At 46.3% G+C, this 23295-nt stretch overlaps 1 protein-coding gene across 1 annotated transcript in view; it reads right to left on the reverse strand.

The window, feature by feature from the left end:
* The window catches only part of MAPKAPK2 (MAPK activated protein kinase 2), a 79879-nt gene extending 57533 nt beyond the window's left edge, over window positions 1–22346 (reverse strand). The window contains exon 1 of the mRNA XM_077839339.1: window positions 21842–22346. Within this exon, the coding sequence (XP_077695465.1) occupies window positions 21842–22096 (255 nt within the window). The 5' untranslated portion in view covers window positions 22097–22346. The remainder of the gene's footprint in view (window positions 1–21841) is intronic.
* Between the last annotated feature and the right edge of the window lie 949 nt (window positions 22347–23295).

The following is a 23295-nucleotide window of genomic DNA, read 5'->3' on the forward strand; positions in this document are numbered from 1 at the left end:
CCTCTCCCCTTTGCACTGGAGGGAACCGCAGTAGCAGTCACACTCAACTGCGGCCAACCAGGGGCCCGTCAGCAAAGCAGACTCTTGCACAATGGAACCAAGCTCATGTGATGACATTAGCACTTCTCTCCTCCCGCTGCCATGCATTAGAAGGGACAAGGGCATGGGCATAGAGCAGACCAGGAAGAAGGGGGAGAAGAAAGAGGAGGAGAATAACTCCTCTAGGGTGATATCAAGATAGCAGTGTGCTGACAAGAGAGGCACAGTTCTAAGATGGCTGCAGCCCAGAGAGTCAGTAACTGGGAATCACACCCATCACTAACTTGGCTCCAATCAGGAATAGCAATCTGCATGACCCTAGGAGACAAGCTTCTTCCGCGGGAAGCACCAACCCCGCCTCCTTTAAAATAAAAGTCAGAAGAGCATCATTTCTTTTGTGTCCCCCACATATACTGCTCCCCAGTGGAGGGAATCAGAGCAGCTCAGCGGTGTGTACCAGGCCTTGTGCCGCTAATGGAGATTCTCCGCGAAGACCTGTACTTTGGAACTGGAGCTTTCTATGCTCACTGACACCATGAGGTTCTGTGTAGCCACGATATGCAACATGCCGCAGAGTCACTATTTCTCTATGATGATGATGTCGTTTGAATAATTATACAAATGTTAACATTGGCAGGCTCTGCCGCAAACCCACACAACAGAGTCTTCAGCGTATGAATTACTCATCCAAAAATCTGGCAGTGCAGTTCTGATGACTTCTAGGAGACATCCCAACTTAAAAATTACTGGCAAATCCTCATCCCACGAGAAAGAGAGGTCTAGTGGAGGCCAGCTAATGCAGCAAAGATCAAGTGACTTTTGCAACACCAGTCAGTGTTGTCCAAGCAGTCTGCTCTTTATATGTGACATGGAATGAGAGGGGGCAGGAGAGTCACACTAATGCATGTAACCAGGATTATTGCCAGAAGTAGGATAATAGGCACCGTTTCTCAGGAAGCTCCATTTGGTCCAGCAATGCTACTACTGGAAGGTCTGGTCACTGAGACATGGGTGTAGGGGTTCAGACTTCTGTTCCCAGCTCGGACACCGACCCGTTCGGTGACCTTGGACAACTCACTCAATCTTTCTGTGCCCTCAATTTCTCCCTCTGCAAATAACAGCAATCCTTATCTTCCTGCAAAGGGGAATAAAGATTTCTTTTGTTATTATTGCTGTGAAGTTTTCAGTTGTTCAGATGAAGGATGCGATAGAAATATTACTACCCCAAAAAAGTGTTAGCCGAATCAGTATTTCTAAAATCAGATTCAGGTCACATGGATTTTTTGCAGCATAGATGAGGTCCACGGGCCTGGGGTTCTGTAGCCATTTCTGAGCAGCACAGTTGGTGACAGGCCCCTCACCGTCAGTCTCTTGGATTCTGGGAAACAATGATCTGCAGCTGTAGGAATTCCAGGCTGCCGGGATGCCTTGCCAAACTTCCACAGCAGTTCCCAGCTTGAGTTCAGACTGGATTTCCCTGAACACACACATTTTGGCAGGAAGTCAATGGGGCTTTTCAGGAGACCACGAAGGTTGGATGTGTCACTCCGTGACTGAAGGACACTGCAGAACAGTGGGAGTTGGGAGGCCTGTTGCTTAGTTTTCAGGCTGCTCAGATATAACCACCCACCCTTCTCCAGCAGACACCCCAGGAGACCGTAGCTTGCCAGAGAGCTATAAATAAGAGAGAGTGCAGTGCCTCAACCTCCTCACCAGATGCATGACTTTGGGGATCCTCAGATCTCTAGTAGCAGGTAGCACAAGTCCTCAGGAAGGGCAAAGGTCACCAAGCCCAGAAGAAAATGGCAATAGGAACTTGAGTGTGGAGAAAGGAAAGAAGGAAGCACAGATATATGCAGGCATGAGCAGAGAAAGATGCAACTTTTTCTCTAACGTAGGGAACAAAACCACCCCAACTTCAGGGCTTCCATTTCAATAACTCCTCTTACAGATTGGACTCCTCCACCCCCCAAATAGATTTATTGCACTAGCCCCAGCTACTCATCCTGCAGTACCAGTAGCTCCTCCCACCTCTCCCAACCTCCAAAATACCTCTGCAGCTGAGGACTTCTGTGGGCCAATTGCTTCTACCTCAGGACAGACTTGGGCCAGGCTCAGAGCACAGACTTCATGCGCTATGCAGAGTCAGCATGGTAAGGCACAGTGTTATCATGATCCCAAACCCAGTTTAAGTTTACAGCAGCATGGAAAGGAGACACCATGGAATAAGCTGAACATGCAAGAGTGGGACAGAGAGTGTTAGCTGCAGGGGTGGATGGAGGAGCAGCATAAGGATATGGGGGTGAAGTCTAAAGCCTCGTCAATATAGTACCTTGCTCACAAAGCAGGGCAAGGATGTCTTGTGCGAAAAGAGCTACAAAATTCAAGTCTGGCTCAAAACTTCCACAAAGGTCAGGCACATTCAGGTCTGGGATTTCAGTGTGGAGCCCATCTCTAGTTCAGGCTATAGCTTGCTGGACAGCAAGAGTCACCTGCATCCCTTACACCAGAGGCTTAAATAATCCCATTATACAGAACAGAGAATGGCTCGCTGCATGCTGGCTCTCGCTGTTATTTAAGTGCCAACAGCATGCTTGGTACTGGACAAAACAAAGGAAGATGCTGTCCCTGCTTCAAACAGCTCCCAACCTCATTCAGGTCAGACAGCTCTTGTGCAGTTATTGCACATTTCTGTCTGTGCACAGACCAGCCGCACCACACACCAGCACTCCCCGTCACCCCCTCCCACCACAAACAGCCAGGCAGCAGCTCCCACTACTCCCCGCGCAAAAGACAGTCAGCCTGCCTGCGGTGGCATTTTCATGCTTCATGGCACCTCATGCAAGATTCAGCCCTGGTATGTTTCAGACCATCTCAGGTCAGTGGAATTTAACAGTATGTGGGTCTTTAGTCTCTACCTGATGAAGTGAGCTGTAGCTCACGAAAGCTTATGCTCAAATAAATTTGTTAGTCTCTAAGGTGCCACAAGTCCTCCTGTTCTTTTTAATGAATAGAAGATTGTTGGGGTCGGAATTGATCTGGATAAGGAGAAGAAGTCTGGAGACAAGTGTGAGAAAGGAGGGACAGGCAGTAGAACAGAAGTGAAACTGTTTGAGCAGCATATTCCAGAAGCCTTGAGGTCTTTCTGAGTGTAGCCTTCATTGATTTGAGATCTACGGTACCATTCTCTCACTAGAAGGGAAAACCTATAATAGCAGCAGGCTGTAAAAGAGACCCATCATCTGGACCCATGGAAAAGAAGCCCTTGAGGAATTCCACCATGATTTCAACAATTTCCATCCCACCACCAACCTCAGCCTGGTCCAGTCCACACAAGAGATCCACTTCCTGGACACTACAGTGCTAATAAACAATGGTCACATAAACACCACCCTATACCGGAAACCTACTGACCGGTATTCCTACCTGCATGCCTCCAGCTTTCACCCTGACCACACCACACGATCCATCGTCTACAGCCAAGCTCTGCGATACAACCGCATTTGCTCCAACCCCTCAGACAGAGACAAACACCTACAAGATCTCTATCAAGCTTTCTTACAACTACAATACCCACCTGCGGAAGTAAAGAAACAGATTGATAGAGCCAGAAGAGTTCCCAGAAGTTACCTACTACAGGACAGGCCTAACAAAGAAAATAACAGAACGCCACTAGCCGTCACCTTCAGCCCCCAACTAAAACCCCTCCAACGCATTATTAAGGATCTACAACCTATCCTAAAGGATGACCCAACACTCTCACAAATCTTGGGAGACAGGCCAGTCCTTGCCTACAGACAGCCCCGCAACCTGAAGCAAATACTCACCAACAACCACATACCACACAACAAAACCACTAACCCAGGAACTTATCCTTGCAACAAAGCCCGTTGCCAATTGTGCCCACATATCTATTCAGGGGACACCATCGCAGGGCCTAATAACATCAGCCACACTATCAGAGGCTCGTTCACCTGCACATCCACCAATGTGATATATGCCATCATGTGCCAGCAATGCCCCTCTGCCATGTACATTGGTCAAACTGGACTGTCTCTACGTAAAAGAATAAATGGACACAAATCAGATGTCAAGAATTATAACATTCATAAACCAGTCGGAGAACACTTCAATCTCTCTGGTCACGCAATCACAGACATGAAGGTCGCTATCTTAAAACAAAAAAACTTCAAATCCAGACTCCAGCGAGAAACTGCTGAATTGGAATTCATTTGCAAATTGGATACTATTAATTTAGGCTTAAATAGAGACTGGGAGTGGCTAAGTCATTATGCAAGGTAGCCTATTTCCTCTTGTTTTTTCCTACCCCCCCCCCCCCAGATGTTCTGGTTTAACTTGGATTTAAACTTGGAGAGTGGTCAGTTTGGATGAGCTATTACCAGCAGGAGAGTGAGTTTGTGTGTGTATGGGGGTGGGTTTTTGGAGGGGGGTGAGGGAGTGAGAGAACCTGGATTTGTGCAGGAAATGGCCTAACTTCATTATCATGCACATTGTGTAAAGAGTTGTCACTTTGGATGGGCTATCACCAGCAGGAGAGTGAATTTGTGTGGGGGGGTGGAGGGTGAGAAAACCTGGATTTGTGCTGGAAATGGCCTAACCTGAAGATTACTTTAGATAAGCTATTACCAGCAGGACAGTGGGGTGGGAGGAGGTATTGTTTCATATTCTCTGTGTATATATAAAGTCTGCTGCAGTTTCCACAGTATGCATCTGATGAAGTGAGCTGTAGCTCACGAAAGCTCATGCTCAAATAAATTGGTTAGTCTCTAAGGTGCCACAAGTACTCCTTTTTCTTTTTGCGAATACAGACTAACACGGCTGTTACTCTGAAACCAGTTTGGGAAAAGAACCATTCAAGAAATATATGTTTGCTGATGATTATTTAAAGAAAGTCACACCAGTGAACTGGTGGAAGTCACTTAAGCACTTGGATTCAGAGACTGCTGAAGTGATAATCTCACTTTTAACAGCAGTAGCTTCTTCTGCCGGTGTAGAAAGAATAATTTTCTTCCTTTGGACTAATTCATTCCAAACTGAGAAATGGTTTGGGACCTAAAAAAACAGGAAAGCTGGTTTTTCTTTTCCAGATTATGAACAAACAGGAAAACGAAGGTGAAGACGACTGAGTTAGCTGCAGAAGCCAGTATTTTAAGTTTCTCACATTGACCTGACTGACCTAGTCTATTTAATTTTTGTTTTTTTAAAAAAAATATTTCATTTAACAATTTTAGTTAAAAACCATTTTAACAAAAACAAACCTGATTTTAAAACACTTGCATGTTTTACTAAATTCAAAAATTCAGATGCTTGTTGTGTAAAAATATTATATGTTTGCTGTTGAAGAAAAAAAAGCCAGAATACATAACGTTGTCAGTTTAGTTAAATAAAACAATGTAAATGTCTGTCTGGTGATGTTCTCCTCCTCACACAGCATGGCAAGAAAACCCTCCAAATATTAATGATTAACCCATTGAATTGGAGATAGTTCACCTCCCAGTGACTTCATAAATATCTGCTTCAATTACCTTTGGTAAACGAAATAACCAAACAATCATTCATTTTCTGATATAGCTGTAAAACTAATCTGAAAAGTTTTCAAAATAAATCACTGCTTAAAAATGTATCGTGTGTACCTTTTAAAAATGAAACCTACATCTGTCTCTGAGTTGGGAAGAATATGTATTAACAACAACCAACAAGAATGCACTTTTATGTAGAAATCCAGGATTAAATCGAGTCTTCCTGACTAGTGATTTAAATCATGATTTAAATTAAATCCACCCTGTCGGTTACGAAAACCCTTAACCAAAGGTTGAAATGTTTGCAGTGACTCAACCACCAGGTATGAGAGAACAGAGGCCCCAGTCTCCTAATGTTCCATGTATTTAGATTCAATCGCCCACACCCCACTCTAATCCACTTGAGCTGTTCCCTCGCCATCTCCTCAGGTAAGTTAAAGATCCAAGCCAGAGCCCTTATTAAGGAAGTCTACCTAGGACACAGGGTACAGAAAAACTAAGGAATTTCTCACCACACATGTCAGGAGTGGATCCGCAGCCCATGTCAGCGCTGGAAAGGAGTTCATTATGGGTAGATGTGCATGAAAGGAACTGCTGGAGCATCGCAGGACATGACATTCCTTTGGCCCCATCCGTACTGAAGCTCCAGTCAAGGTGAAGAATGATGTTGAAGCACAGTTCCAGCTGAGCCTTGAACACAGCTCCAGCTCTCACGTGGGTTCACCAGCTGATGCGGACTGAGCCGGTGTTAGACCCATATCCTGCTGACCTAGGTCCCTCATGCGGTTCAAATGAATTTGTACCAGGATCCCAAATTCAGACTGAAAGGCTAGCATAGCATGGTGCTTCTCAAGAACCAGCACTGCTCTAGGGGCCTTGGTTTTTGCACCTGCCTAGCTACTCTGTTGCCTCTGTGGCCCCAGCCCAACCCCTTCCACCTGAGGCCCCAGCCCTGCCCCTTCTACCTGAGGCCCCAGCCCCCAACCAAGCCAGAAGCTGGAGCTGGCCTGTGGGCCCCCTCACCCAAGGTAGGTGGAGGGTTCACGGCTCCCCACTGCTGCCCACACGGCTCTTACCCCTACCTGGCTCCGGCCAGTGCACAGGGCCTCAGAGCCGCAGCCCGGCCATGGTAAGAGTCATGCGGCCAGGCAGCTGTGAGGAGCTGCGGACCCTCCACTTGCACTGGGCGGGGAGCCCAGGTCTGGGAACACAGGCCAGGGACTGCTCTCGGGTCGTCCGTCCCCACTCCCCCGCCCCCTCTGGGGGCAGGTGGAGGGGCTGCAGCATGGAGAAAGGTGGATGGGCCAGGCCTGTCCACTTTCAAAAAGTGGGAGGGCCGTGGTCCCCAGCCCCCCTATTCCCGCACCAATGGTTGACGTAGCCTTGTTTCAAAGAGAACTACATCAACATGCACTAGGTACCTTTTAGAGCTTACCAGCAGGGTCGACACAGGGCAGCAAGAGCACAGTAGCGTACAGTGCTCTATAATTCACACCCAATATGTTGCCATGTAGACAAGCTCTTAGGCACAGCCCTTGACATTCACCAGCTTCAGATATCTTGGGCTATCGTAGCAAGAGACATATCACTGTCAAAGACATCAGAATTTATGACCCTTCCAGGGATGCCAGCTCTCTATGCTGAATCCAGTTGAATAGCAGTATTTACCTCTATGATGTCCCCACACAGTTAGATCCAGCAAAAAGGACTCTGGGGGTTCTTATTCTAACTCCCCATTTAGAAAACAATTTTCCCGCAGTCCTTTGAAAGCGCTTAAGGGGCCTAACTCCCATTGGAAATTTGGGTTCTAAATCACTTCGGCACTCTTACAAATGTTACCCCACAAGGCTAGTCAGCATGGCTAGCAGGGCGTGTCTGAGAAGAAGAGGGGAGGGGAAGGGAGCTCCATACTGCATTCCTGAACTACACCTGGCTGCAGTCAGTACCAGCAGTCCACGCGTTTTCAGCGCACATGGGACATGCCCAGACCTCACTGACATCAACTGATCAGATCTGGAATAATTTATTATCTTCGGCGCTTCCAGATTTCCTGCTCCCGTCCAGGAACCACTCCTCAAGCCTTTCAGTATCAACCTAGCAGCCCATCCTGCTCCTCCACACCACCCCAGGCCTGATGCTTGAAGCAGATAGGCCTCTCACCGTAGAAGGAACTTCACCAGCTGAGCCACATTCCAAGCATGCTTCACTCATCCTATAAACATCGCCTGACTCAGACACATGCAAGGGTAGGTTCTGACAACAGGAATTCACAACCCCAGAGAGATGGGGCAAGACTGCCCAAGAAACCCCAGGCTAGCAGATAATTTAGGGGCAAGGGGAGAGCAGATTTGCACTCTAGGGATCAGCCCTTGAGCTGTGTTAAAAATTCTATAGTGTGCCTGGTGGCAGGGCCACCTTATCAGCGCTGAGCTAAGTGGATCCACATCACCCCGAAGAGAAAAAGCCTGCAAGCTCATTCTGGCCCTGGAAGAGGCTTGCACCACATTCTCTGGGGAGCCCTGCCTCACATTCTGCTACCTAAATCCATCCCACACAAGCAGGAGAGAAAGACAAAGTGACATACAACCTGTCAGCAGTCCCATTTTCTCCCCATCCCACATCAGGTGAGGACTTCTCGGATTCGGGTTTCGGCTGTAGGGGGGGGGAGGGGAGAGGGGAGCCCTGACTACGCCCACGAGCCTCTCCAAGCCGGATGCTCACGGACGCGGCAGTACGGCACTCTCCTGCTCTGCGGACAACTATGGCAAGGCAAAACGGGAGGCAGCGCAGTATTCTTGGAAGCTGGGAGGTGAGGTCATGCAGTCTGAATGCCGCAACCTGAAGCCCCACACAGGGCCGGCTCGGCTTGGAGAGAAGCCGGCATGAAGAGATGGAGAGAGCCAGACAACAGCTCAGAAAAGACTCTCAGCTGATTCGACTGGCAACGGGGGAAACATTTCTGAGAGAGAGAGACCCTCCCCACTGTGTTCTCCCAGCATCACCTTAACACAGAGAGCAAGTCTAGATCAGAGAAAGCCCCCAGGGTCTGATGCAAACACAGCCCCGAAGACAGGTTTCAGAGTAGCAGCCGTGTTAGTCTGTATTCGCAAAAAGGAAAGGAGTACTTGTGGCACCTTAGAGACTAACAAATTTATTTGAGCATAAGCTTTCGTGAGCTACAGCTCACTTCATCGGATGCATGGTGTGTATGGTAACACCCATTGTTTCATGTGGGGAGATTTATTTACATAGAGAACATGAAACAATGGGTGTTACCATACACACCATGCATCCGATGAAGTGAGCTGTAGCTCACGAAAGCTTACGCTCAAATAAATTTGTTAGTCTCTAAGGTGCCACAAGTCCTCCTTTCCTTTTTGCGAATACCAGCTAACATGGCTGCTACTCTGAAACCATACACACTGTAACCAGAGTGATCACTTAAGGTGAGCTATTACCAGCGGGGGGGGGGGGGGGGGGGGGAGGGGCAGAGATGGGAACGGGACACCTTTTGTAGTGATAATCAAGGTGAGCCATTTCCAGCAGTTGACAAGAACGTCTGAGGAACAGTGGGGGGTGGGGGAATAAACATGGGGAAATAGTTTTACTTTGTGTAATGACCCATCCACTCCCAGTCTCTATTCAAGCCTAAATTAATTGTATCCAGTTTGCAAATTAATTCCAATTCAGCAGTCTCTCCTTGGAGTCTGTTTTTGAAGTTTTTTTTATAGAAGAACTGCAACTTTTAGGTCTGTAATCGAGTGACCAGAGAGATTGAAGTGTTCTCCGACTGGTTTTTGAATAAAGAGAAAAGGAGTACCTGTGGCACCTTAGAGACTAACCAATTTATTTGAGCATGAGCTTTCGTGAGCTACAGCTCACTTCATCTCATGCTCAAATAAATTGGTTAGTCTCTAAGGTGCCACAGGTACTCCTTTTCTTTTTGCGAATACAGACTAACACGGCTGTTACTCTGAAACCTGGTTTTTGAATGTTATAATTCTTGACATCTGATTTGTGTCCATTCATTCTTTTACATAGAGACTGTCCAGTCTGACGAATGTACATGGCAGAGGGGCATTGCTGGCACATGGTGGCATATATCACATTGGTGGATGTGCAGGTGAACGAGCCTCTGATAGTGTGGCTGATGTTATTAGGCTCTGTGATGGTGTCCCCTGAATAGATATGTGGACACAGTTGGCAATGGGCTTTGTTGCAAGGATAGGTTCCTGGGTTAGTGGTTCTGGGTGTGGTTGCTGGCAAGTATTTGCTTCAGGTTGGGGGGCCCCGAAAAGCAGCTCAGCATGGAAACTACAGCTAGCCAGGATCTGTATTTCCTATTTGTGTGTGATTTGGGGGCAGGGGGGAAGACCCTCGTGGAGTGGGGCCTCAGGCCTCAACACCACTGGGGGATATGATAGGATACAGAGGGCCCTAGACAAATTGGAGGATTGGGCCAAAAGAAATCTGATGAGGTTCAATAAGGATAAGTGCAGGACCCTGCACTTAGGACGGAAGAACCCAATGCATAGCTACAGACTAGGGACCGAATGGCTAGGCAGCAGTTCTGCGGAAAAGGACCTAGGGGTGACGGTGGACGAGAAGCTGGATATGAGTCAGCAGTGTGCCCTTGTTGCCAAGAAGGCCAATGGCATTTTGGGATGTATAAGTAGGGGCATAGCCAGAAGATCGAGGGATGTGATCGTCCCCCTCTATTCAACATTGGTGAGGCCTCATCTGGAGTCCTGTGTCCAGTTTTGGGCCCCACACTACAAGAAGGATGTGGATAAATTGGAGAGAGTCCAGCGAAGGGCAACAAAAATGATTAGGGGTCTGGAACACATGACTTACGAGGAGAGGCTGAGGGAACTGGGATTGTTTAGTCTGCAGAAGAGAAGAATGAGGGGGGATTTGATAGCTGCTTTCAACTACCTGAGAGGTGGTTCCAGAGAGGATGGTTCTAGACTATTCTCAGTGGTGGAAGAGGACAGGACAAGGAGTAATGGTCTCAAGTTGCAGTGGGGGAGGTTTAGGGTTGGATATTAGGAAAAACTTTTTCACTAGGAGGGTGGTGAAACACTGGAATGCGTTACCTAGGGAGGTGGTAGAATCTCCTTCCTTAGAAGTTTTTAAGGTCAGGCTTGACAAAGCCCTGGCTGGGATGATTTAATTGGGGATTGGTCCTGCTTTGAGCAGGGGGTTGGACTAGATGACCTCCTGAGGTCCCTTCCAACCCTGATATTCTATGATTCTATGATATCAGCCACCAGAGCAAGCCCCTCACAGTGGCACATCATTGAAATGTCAAGAAGGGGCTAAGCAGCAGCAGCGCTAACCCTGGCTGGTGCACCAACAGCTGTAACTGGGGAAATCCCAATGCAGATAGGGACCTTAAAAAGCAGCCCCCCAGCTGTAGCTATTATTGCAGGGTTCTCCTCTCCCTGCCCCCGCCCCATCTGCTTGCCCATTGGTTTGGCAAAACGCCCTCCTTTCCTGCCGAACAAGATACAGGTCACTATTCCTGGCCTGTCCCATCAGCGTCCCTCAAACAGTAGAGTCCAAGGCCATAGCAGCAGCTAATCACAGATGCCTGAAAATAAATGAAATAAACCAACCAGTGAAGCTGCAGTCTGGATGTTTCCGTGGTGGGAAGGTGTCTAAACAGGCTGGTGAGGTTTTGTTGCATTCTATTTCTCGACCCCCGAGACACTTATTGCAGTGACCCTTTAACCCCCACAGGATGCCAGACAGCAAGCAACCCAGGCACTGAATTCCAGCTCCCCAACCTCCAGCACCAGCTCTTTCACTGCCGTGCACACTCGCTCTGTTGTGGTGCCAACAGAAGGGTTACTCTGAACCCCATACACCTAAGGATGCCACTTCCCTCTTACCCCTCCCACCAGGGACTGGCTTATGTTCCATTCCAGAGGGCAGGCCGGGCAGTTTTTAAAGAGTAGCGAAGCCACTAACTTGGTTTCCCCAAGTTTCCTGTCTGCGCCTTCCTTTCATATTGGTTTCATGGGTTCTTATCCATCACCCCTCAATTGCATGTAGAGGCCTTGCTTCTATAAAGCTTTCAACTATTGCTTATAAAATGCTTTAAACACACACGGCGTTTTACAATAGGTAAAGTTTGTCTAACTGAGAAGGGCATGAGCCAGTGCAATACAACACAGAACAAACCAACCAACTCTCTAGTATAAGCAGAGCTTTTGCCAGACCAGGTGTGCTGGCAGAAACCTTCTGGAAGGCAGAGTAGTGGCCTGGCACATATAATATGTCAACGGGTTTATCTGGAGAGATTGGGTTGTTTTGTATGCCAAACCCCTTCCCTACGCTTTGCCTTCTGAAGGGCTTTTGCCAACATGCCCAGAAAAAGTTCTGTCCAAGGGTTTGGAAGTGCTTTTCGTAGCATGGTCAGCCCCCTGACACTAGAATGGTTTTGTTGGCGAAGAACTGACTAGGGCCCAAGAGAACTGGGTTCAATACCCACCTCTTGCACAGGCTCCCTGTGTAAGCACTTTTGAAAATAATCATAGAACTCTCTCTACTTTGTTGTGTAGTGAAACACAAGTGACCATCCTTCTGGCTGTCTGAAGACCCTGCTGTTTAATTTGCATTAGTACACAACATTTATTCTTGCTGGGGGTCTGGATTTGGATCATTCAGTCACATTCCCTACTGGAGCTGTTTGACCTGAGTTGTCTTTTGAGACAAACACAAGGGAGTCTCAGTTCTGTAAGAGAATGACTCACCGGATCCAGTGCTGAGGCCCATCCATGTCGCCTCAACAAGGTCCAGCTGGGCTTCGGGTGTGTTAAGACACCAGCCGTGGCATTAACTAGGAGCTTCATGAAAGCCCAGCAAAATGTGCACCTGGTTCACACCTCGCTGGCAAAGCTTACGCAGAAGAAAGTTTTGCCTCCCTCCTCTTTGCAACCCACCCAGAAGTCTACGACACAATGTTTCCCAAGTGGCAAGGGTTGGAAGAATACAAAAAACAGCTGTAATTAAGCCCAACATGATAGGGTTCTGGACACGAGTATAAATCCAGCCCAAGCTAGTAGAAACCAAGTCATCAGAATTCAAAGGCAGCATGTAGGCTTACGTATACACATCACAAAATCACCATCACGATTTAACACCCTTGCCAAACTCAGAGGAAGAGACCAAAGGGAATGAGCACAAGGAACTACCCCCTCGCTCCCAGGAGTGGCCCTTCACAAAGGCAGGCACTTGGCTAGGGGATCCTTGCACTGCACTGCGTCGTCCTCTTTCTGCAGTGACCTAGAAGATTTCAGGGCGGTCAGTCTAGAACCGAGCACTTATCTCTAAAGAACAGGGAGGAAAGAGAGACAACAAGTCCCCAGTGCCCTAGCCTACGTCAAGTTTGAGCTATTTGCTCCCTTCAAAAAGGAGGGTCCAACCCTACCCATTCAGAACAACTGGCCGAGATCAGTAGGATATTGCACATCTTCTCTTTCACATCAGAATTGCAAAGTAATGGAAGTTTTAAAAAGGGAATATGAGAAAGCAGGAAATTCAGACAAAAGGAAACATGCTGCAACAAAGATCTGTAATAACACAACATGCTCTATGATAACTTTTACGGTACGGTACAAGTTAGAGGAAAGGTCTATTAAATTATCAAGGCCCATCTCTCCTGGACCGTGCAGGACCGTTCCTTAATGGTGCATTTTCTACTGTTCTGTGAAGTCTAGGTTTAGACGTCCCAAGCATGGTCCAGTGGACAGGGTACTGGCCTAGGAGAGATGGAAACAGAACCTGAGTCTGCTACCAAACTCTGCATAATCTTGGGAAAGACACTTCACCTCTCTGGGCATCAGTTTCCTTCATCTGCAAAAGGGGGACGGACATACTGATCTTTCTTTGGACAATGCTTTGAAATCTACCATCACAAAGCACTAGAAAAAAGCCAAGTATTATAATTAAGGGACTGAGTTTCCGCTGTTTCTTTAGGGTCCCAATTCCTGAGCACAGAGCAACGGTCAACCCCATGGCCTGGCTCTTGTCAGTTTAACTCAGACACTTTCAAAACGAGGAAATGAGTGGCTACCATTTATAATAATTTAGAAGGGATATGACAACTCCTCAGTTACTGATATGAACTCAGAACCCAAATCAGCAGAAACCTTCAATCAGTGAGGTGATAAACCACTGCCCTGGAAGAAAAAAAAACCCCAAATTGTGTTTGTCACAGTTTTAAAAAAAGAAAGTGTTACATGAGGATATTTTTGGTTTTCCAAACTACACAGTGAGGCAAAAAAAAAAAAAAAGAAAACTCCCATCAAGGCCAGGGTATCAGAAGTGCTCTGAATGGACCACCCTGCAGCAGGCCATTAGAAGGGACATATCTTCACCCATGAGCTCTAGCCCCGGACATTCACATATTCTAAGACTTAGGGGTTTAATAGTTTGGGGCTGGGAGTTTCAAAGTTGTAAAGTGCCCAATCCCAATTGAAATTCAAATGGGAACCGGGAGCCTTACTCCCTTCAGCAACTTTGAAAAATCCCACTCTTGGAGGAGGAGAACTTCCACAGGACCATCCGTGGAAACAATATGGTTATTTGCAGTGTCCTGCAGGCAGTGGAAGAGGCCAGGATTCTACTTTTCAGCTTCATGCTCCTTAGAGCAAATAATCAAGAGAAGATCGGGGGGGCTGGTATTATCTATTTTTTAAAGGCGGAGAGGGCTTTCAAAATAAAACCTCTACAAAACAATGTTCAATGAGCATAACATGAAGTGAGGAAACAGCAGAGCATTTTCCAGAGTTCTCCCGATCAAAAGCAAGGCCCAGCAACTCCTTGATAGAGAAGCCCCTTCTGTTAACATTCTGCACAGAGCTGAGCTAAAAACAGAACCTGAGTCCTGCTGGAGGCTAATAGCTTCAAGGGAACTACTGGATCATGTTCCATAACGTTTATTATATCACAGCATAGGGAGCATTGACAGATTCACTACCTAATTAAGGGGAAAGAAAACACCCATAAAACCCTCTCTGCACTGCAGACAAAGAAAAATCGAGTTGGATCCATGACCACTTTGAGGAACGTCTCAAAGGGCAGCTCTAGGAGGCCAGTAGAAGTTGCTAAGGATCCTGAAAAGTGGAGTGAGAAACTAGGATCAAAACCCTTGTGTGTTTGGGTTGGGAAGAAGTTAATAGACATTTCAGCTGAACCATAGTGGAAACAAGAGGAAATGTGCAGCTTTTTCCATTCGTTTGGTAATGTTAAGCAATAAACAGCTGGTATACAATCCATACTATTGAGGACACCGCAGCTGTCCCGGATGCTGTTCCTTTAGCGAGCGGAAGGGTGTACAAGGGCCCCAAGAGCCGCGACAAGGCCAAGAACCCTGACAACTCCTGCTCAGGTTTTCTATAGAAGAAGAAAAGAGTTGAAGAGCTGAAAACTGACAAATCGATAGATCTCAAAATACTTGACAGAGAGTGGTGAGTTTCCTCATCCCCACAGCACATAAGGAGAACTGCAGCAGAGAGGAAGTAATTTCCCTAACATCACACAGTCTGAGGCAGAACCTGGACTAGAAACCAGCCTTCCATCACCTAGTTTTCTGCCCTCTCCCAAGACCATGTTGCCTTTGTAAAGCATAACCCAGACACTTTGGTGATGGGAATCTCCCAAGTGTAATACCATTAATGTATTTGGACCTTGCTGCTTTCATCCCCAGGGAAGCCATTCCAGACATCTAATCTGATGGAATCAAACCGCACTACAGCTGATGCACTTTACTGGCATAAACTTACTAATGAAGAACTGATCCACTTCAGCCAATTTTCAGTGGGTGTCGGCATTAATGCAAAGGGGTCCCACGGAGAAGCTTCCAAAGCACCACAGATGCTAGTGAGTTACCTTTGAAAGCATGACATTCCCAAAGATACTGTTCTGTGCAGAGTCTTCATGGCAACAGCCAGCTGACAACTACCTTAGAGTTGACGTTAAAGGTTAGGTTTCATTTGCAGAATCTTGCTCTGCATCCTAGAGCCCCAAGTGAAACACATGGCAAAGAAAGAGATTCACTGATGTCCACCCAGCATTAACTGAGCCTCCAGCCCAGATTACCTGCAATTTCTTTGTAAAAAGCTGCATTAAGGGAGCCAGTCACTAATCCAGATCTCATCTGAAGATTAGGCTTAAAAGTACATCTTGGAGTGGAATTTACAGTATGCGACACAGAATTAGGTCTTGCCCGCTATCCTACCTCTGCAATCTGCTTCACACAACACCAGCAGCCCAACTGCAACGAACAAAGCCAAGTAAAGTCAGCAGTGACCTACATACAATAAGACAGGTTTCAGAGTAGCAGCCGTGTTGGTCTGTATCCGCAAAAAGCTACATACAACATGTGTTCCAGAAATTCCAAATCTAATTTTCATCTAATAAGAAATCACAGCGAGCTGAGAAAATATATACCCATATAGACACCACCTCATGTTTCCTACTGCTGACCACAGCTGCATTGCCCTTCGCTCTCAGACGGCCAGATGTTGATGAGCGAATCACTGAACAATCCACAACGGGCCTCATGCTGCTTGCTGACAAGAGCTTTCCATGAGTTGCTGAGTTCTGCCACTTCTCACTGGGGCTGAGATCACCCAGCACCTTATGGGACTGAACCCCTAAAGGAGAAAGCACCCGAATCTAAAATCCTATTAAGAACCAATGCTAATTCGCCGATTTAAACAATGCTATGCCTTTTTAATACTGGCCAATTTATGGATTCCACTTGAGATGTTTTTCTGCTGCAGTGATCAGTGAAACGCTAATCAATTAGACAATAACTACTGATAAGTCAGAAGTTAAAGAGTATCGTTTGTTTTTAACTAGACAGTGCAGGCAAACAAGACTATAGGCCAGTAACTTACAAACATGTGCTAGAAACATAATTTATTTTATTAAGCAATCAAATGCCTTGGCTAAGCACTCGTGTACTAGATGGGGAATGAGCCCAAATTACATTTTCTCTATTGTTGGAGTTTATATACCTCCCACTGAACTATGAATGGTCACATTATAGCAGTGCATCTCTAAATGAAATCCTAACATAAAAGTATCGAAGACCTTGGAATAGAGAGGTTTTATAATATGTGGTTTTACAAAATTCCTGAGGGACAAAATTCCTGAGCACACAGAACCAGAAATCTTTAATATTAATGAGATTTACAGTTGTTTCCCCATCACTGTAAGATTGCGTTAATACGTATGACCTTTTGGACAGGAGATATAAACAGAAAAGTTTAGAATAGAAATGCTCGCCTTAAAACCTAACACACAGCACAAAGCAATTTCACCTTTGGCTTCTGGCTATGGGCCTCCCTCTTGCATTCTTTCTAATGTCACCAGAAACAGCAACACCTGATGCAATCAGTTCTTTGTATCCAAGTTACTCCGTTATTCCTCTTACACTGATGCAGATAATGAGTCATAAAAACGTAAGATCAGACCACTAGTCCATCTAGCCCAATATCATGTTTTCAACAGTGGCCAGCACCAGATGCTTCAGCGAGATTGAACAGAACAGTGCAATTATTGAGTGATCTATCCCCTGTCATCCCCTCCCAGCTCCTGGCAGTCAGAGGTTTTGGGACACCCGGAGCATAGGGTTGCATCCCTGACCATCCTGGCTAATAGCCACTGATGGACCTATCCTCCATTAATTTAACTAATTCGTTTTTTTAATCCAATTATACTTTTGGCTTCACAATACTCCTTGGCAACAAGTTCCACAAGTTAACTGTGTTGTGTGAACAAGTACTTCCTTATGTTTGTTTTAAACCTGCAGCCTATTCATTTCACTGGGTGATCCCTGGTTCTCGTGTTATGTGAAGGGATAAACAACACTTCCTTAGTCACTTTCTCCCCACAATTTGTGATTTTGGACACCTCTATCATTTCCCCCCTTAGTCGTCTCTTGTCTAAACTGAACGGTCCCAGTCTTTTTAATCTCTCCTTATATGGAAGCTCTTCCTCATCGTTTCTGTTGTCCTTCTCCGTACTTTTTCCAATTTTAATATATCGTTTTTGAGATGGGGTGACCAGAACTACACACACTATTCAAGGTGTTAGCATACCATGGATTTATATAGTGGCATTATGATATTTTCTATCTTATTATCTATCCCTTTCCTAATGGTTCTGAACAGCCCACTGACTTTTTTGATGGACAGTACACAACGAGCAGATATTTTCAGAGAAATATCCACAATGATTCCAAGATCTCTTTCTTGAGTGTTAAAAGCTAATTTAGACCCCATCATTATGTATGTATAGCTGGGATTATGTCTTCCAACGTGCATTACTTTGCACTTATTAACTCTGAATTTCATCTGCCATTTTGTTGCCCAGTCACTCCGTTTTTTGAGATCCCTTTGTAACTCTTCCCGGACAACTATGGACTTAACCATCTTGAGCAATTTTGTATTGTCTGCAGACTTCGCCACCTCACTGTTTACTCCCTTTTCCCAATCATTTATGAACATCTTGAACTGCACAGGTCCCAATAGAGATCCTTGGGAGACCCTGATATTTACCTCTCCCCACTGTGAAAACTGACCATTTATTCCTACCCTTTGTTTCCTATCTTTTAACCAGCTACTGACCCATGAGAGTACCTTCCCTCTTATCCTATGACAGCTTACTTAGCTTAAGAACCTTTGGGGTGGGACTCTGTCAAAAGCTTTCTGAAAGTCCAAGTACACTATATCAGCTGGATCACCATTGTATACATGCTTGTTGATCCCCCTCTAAGAATTCTAATAGATTGGTGAGGCATGATTTCCTTTTACAAAAGCCGTGTTGACTCCTCCCCAACAAATGGTGTTTGTATGCCAGATGATACAAAGTTATTCAGAAGTTCTGAACAATGCTCTACAGCTTTATAAACAGATCCACCCCCAACTAATAGAAAGTAGCATATTGATCTATACACACTACAGTTGAGCAAAACATCCTATTAACGAGGTTTACCTTTTAGGGCTATATCTTGACAGGAAGTATCCAAAACTCACTGGACAAACCAAGAGTATGTCTCACACACTTGTCAGTGCGAGATGGACAGAGTGTAGTTTGGTCTGCTAAGACCCTGAGCTAACAGCCCAGCACTTTCTAGGGGCCTGGAAGGAGTCGTTTACAGCAGCAGCTGGGCTGCCCTTTGAACTGACACGGACACATTTGATGGCTCAGCTAAGCTTTTTCCTCACCGTACGAACATGGGGAATGGACCATAAAAATTTTAAAACTTCCCAAAGGAAAAATTCAAAGCTGAATTGAATAGAATTAGCCTCTGTGAATTGATTCTGCACCTTCCTCATGCATTGTTACATAGCTCATAAGCAGGGAGATTGGACCACACACATCCGCAACTTAAAAAGGTCCCTCATTATATGGTAAAGAGCTTGGGAAACTGAGCAGGGGACAAGGTCTGAGCAAAAAATGAGAGTCCGTGATTTACGTTCCATTCTTAATACATAAAAATCCTGTGTTGTAAAAGGCACTTTAAGTACACCCATGTAAATAATATATCAAACCTAGATCCTGAACACGTCTATTGCACCACGCTCCAGGACTGACAAGATAATCAGAACTCAGAGGCTATGCTATTATTCTTAGCCAGTACTTTGATATGAGGAGACTGCTGACACAAGCTGTCCCTTTCCATATGCCATACCCTCTAGTTCTTCTTCTTTTGTTATTTCACACAGGAAAGTATTAGCAACTGCTATTTAAGTCGTTGAGTCAACTTTAAATTTAATGGAGAGAAAAGCATGTCTGTCAAAACAGAGGCTGATCCCACTCATTTACAACATAAAGGAAAAATTACCGTGTCTACCCTCAAACATAACACGGCAACGAATGAGAAGCTTCCCTATTTCCAGACCAAAAAGTGAAATATCTGCCATTCAGGATTTTTTTTGTCAATAATCTACTTCTTTATTATTTTAGGATTAGTGACTTGTTGGCTTAAAAAGAAAAAAATGCAGTCAAAACAGGAGGTTTTTGGGTTTTTTTTTTAATCTTCACAATTAACAGGATAACGTATAGTGTTACTGAACAGCTAATGTGTGGGAGCAAGTTGTGCCTAAGATACGGAACGATCAGCTTCGCTGGAGGAGAAAAATTGTACCCATCTTTCCTAGTGCTAAGCATTACCTACGACAATCCATTTAAACTTTCCCCAGGATCCCTCTAACAGAGAAATACTCACCCCCCACTCCAAAAAAAAAAAATAATAATCATTTGAAAACAGGGAAACTGTCAAGTTATTTAGATGCAAAATGTATATTTTTGTACAATATCTTATGTATTGGAAAACCTTTCAAACAAAAACATGTTATGGACTACCGCACACAGATACAGCACCACAAACATAGCCACATCTGGGGTGGAGAACGGTAGCAGCTTGGTGTACAGTACACTGCACAACAACTGGGGAGCAGGGAGGGTAATTAAACAGGGAAAACCAGACAAACGCCTATGTTTACACAAAGTGCAACGAGATCTTTAGTGCCCACACAGAGAACCTTGAATTTTAAAGGGCTTACCAAGAAAACACAGAGAGTAAACGCGCTGAATCAAATCGACAAGTCTGGAGGTTTCAATGGATTTCAAACCTGATGCTAAGGCCACTAAGGCATCCCTTTCCAATGTCATTTTGCTTTGTTTTAAATTAAAATGCCACACAACCTAATTTTGTCTTTCTTAATAAGACTAGTTTAAGGGGAAACTAGATATTCCTCTAAAGTGATGGAAATACAGAGCAGTAACAATGAAGTATAGGTTTCAGAGTAACAGCCGTGTTAGTCTGTATTCGCAAAAAGAAAAGGAGTACTTGTGGCACCTTAGAGACTAACCACTCTAAGGTGCCACAAGTACTCCTTTTCTTTTTAATGAAGAATAGTAAAGCCAGAAAGTGAAACTGACTATCCCTGTTTCATTGTCCCAGCTGAGTGCAATAAAAACAAACAAATTAATGGTGTATTTTTTTTAAATTATTTTTATTATTACACATCATAATATGATTTTCTTCTCTCTATATATAGAATCCCTTTAAAGCACTGAATTACCGGTGCTGCCCCAGCCCAAGAGACCACTTGTCTAAACCAGATTCTGCTTGTTTGTATTTACATGTAACAAAGCACCAGAAACATTCCCTCATTGTCAAGCACTAACTGTTGCTGGTAAATTTCAAGTCCTCTCTTCCTAAGCGGTATCAGCCAAGTCAGACCTCTTGGGCAAAATCACTAACCAGAACACCAGGGAAATAACTGCTTTAATCATTCCAGACTTGGAATAAAGATTCGGGGGGGGGGGCAGAAATGGGGAAAGAAACCTAAATTAGTGCAATCAGACACTACCTCAGAAGAGGGTGGCGTTTGTGTTCTCAGAACCACAATGGAATTTATTTCTCTTATAAGATACACTCTTCCCTGCAGTGATCACTGAAGTGCCCACAGGCTTTAAGGGCAGCTGCAAAGTTACCGGAGCTCCTTGCTCTTTCCTCTCTCCTTCCCACCACCCTTTTACTAAAATAATGGATCTGGAAAGAAATCAGAGCACACACACTCTCCTCCCTCTGCAAATACAAACTGCTTTGATCAGTGGATCCATGGAAACCACAACTAACACACAAACACACACAGAAATTTGAGGGGAAAGAGAGAAGCGGCCCTATCAAACGCAGCCAACGTGAACAGGCCTAGGAGGCTCTGGGGGTTTCTCCTCTCCCGCTGGGAAGTCCTGTTTTGCAAGGGGTGGGGAAATTAATTACTGAGTTTCATTTTTTAAAAGGCAGAGAGATTAGATCATCCAACAACCCCCTCCACCCACCCTCCGGAAAAGATATCCGAGGCAGAACTTCCCCAGCGAGCCCTTCGCAGTGAGTAAGTGGGGAATTTGTGCCCACACCGCGGCAGGGGGAAGAGGTTCACCGCTGGACTCAGCGAGCTCTGACGAGGCCAAAGTTAAAGCACCATCTTGTCCGTCCGCCAGTTTTAAGGTAGCCTGTAAATAATTCAGTCGGCACTTTTACACGGAGCACCCAGGGCTCAACCCGCCCCATAACTGCAGGGACCTTCCCCTTTACTCGAACAGCACAATGCCTTCTGTGTCACTCCTACAAACACAGCCCGAGCCAAACCCGGGGGGAGGGAATGGGGAACCAGGAGAGGAGAGGAGAGAGGGGCGTCAGTAGCCCCTCTCCCGCCCCCCCGCGCGCTTACCTTCAGAGCAAATTTCTCCCCAGTCTTCTTGTTAAAGATTTCCAAAACTTTCCCGTTGATGCCCAGCCCCAGCACTTGCGTGGTGACCTTGTAATCATCCGTGATAGCATTTTTCTTGATCTGGAGGCCTGATTTCACGTTGAACTGGGGGAACTGTTGCTGGATCGGGGGGTGCTGCTGGGGCGGCGGCGGGGGCGGAGGAGGGGGGGTGGGGAACAGCACCTGCGGATTCGGGTTCGGAGAGTTGGACAGCATTGCCGCCACGCCGGGGCAGCCACAGCGGCTCCTTCCCTTGGCTCCGAGTCCCCTCCTCCCCCCACAGTGGGAAGTTTGCTCTCAACAGGCGGAGGGGAGCTAAATCCCCCAGAGCTTGGAAAGCGGGCGGGGGGGAGTGGGAGAGAGGAAACAACCGCCCCGTCTCCTGGGGAAGGCTCGGAGCCCTCAGGGCTCACCCCACCCCGGGTCTCCGAAGGGGAGACGCTGCTGCCCCCCGCTCAACCCCCCCACCCCCTCCCCAGGCTCGTCCCCGCGCCTGGCTCGTTCGCTCTTTGGAACCCGAAGACAGGAAAAGGAATCGCTACAATGTATCAACCACAGTCCCGCCCCGGGTCAGTTTCACGGCACTGATGTCACAGCCTCGCCTTGACTGGCTGCCTCCCCGTGAAGGGGCGGGCAATCCGAGGAGGGAGGGTGGAAGGAAGGAGGGGAGAAGAGATGGGGAGGGAGGAGTAAAGAAAGGCGGGGGGGGAGAGAAGTTACACTTTGGGAAAGAACCTAAGAACTGAGGGGAATGGAAAAAGTCTGAAGAGGTTGGGGTGCGTGTTTACCCCCACCCTGCCACCCACAGGCGAGGAGATTGGGGAGAGGATCCCCCAGTGCCGTCCCCCAGGCCCCCACAGACCTGCCAGCTTTCCCTTGGCTCCTCCAACATCACCAGGTGCCAGGATTCCTTGAGATATCTCTCCCCCCTCCCCGCCCCCATTCTAAGGAATAAAGCATTTGCAATGAGATCTGTGCTTCCTGGAGACTGGCCTTCATCTGATCAAACCATTCCACATCTGAATTGTACCATGGTCCTGATCCTGCAATGAGCTTCATGGGGTCAGACCTCTTGGCCCCATGCTGAGCGCCATAGGGATGGTTACAAGGTCATCACTCAGTTGCTGGGATTTGGGCAACAGTGAAAGCTTGGGAAATCTTTAGCAAGAAGACCGGAGAGAAATTTGCTCAGGGGAGGCAGAGAAGGAGGGAGAGCCAAGGTATAGGGGGGCACTGACTTTTTGTCCTGTGTCTGGTACTGCACCGAGCACAGTGGGGTCCTGCACTATGACTGGGATTCCTTGGTGCTATGGTAATAAGAAAACAACACACAAAAGCAAACTTAGAATAAGAACCCCTTCTCATATGCCCACACTGCCTTGTCCAAATACAGAGATGTTCACCATTAAATGGAA

This window comes from Eretmochelys imbricata, chromosome 21, assembly GCF_965152235.1.
Source record: "Eretmochelys imbricata isolate rEreImb1 chromosome 21, rEreImb1.hap1, whole genome shotgun sequence".
Classification (NCBI taxonomy): Eukaryota; Metazoa; Chordata; order Testudines; family Cheloniidae; genus Eretmochelys; species Eretmochelys imbricata.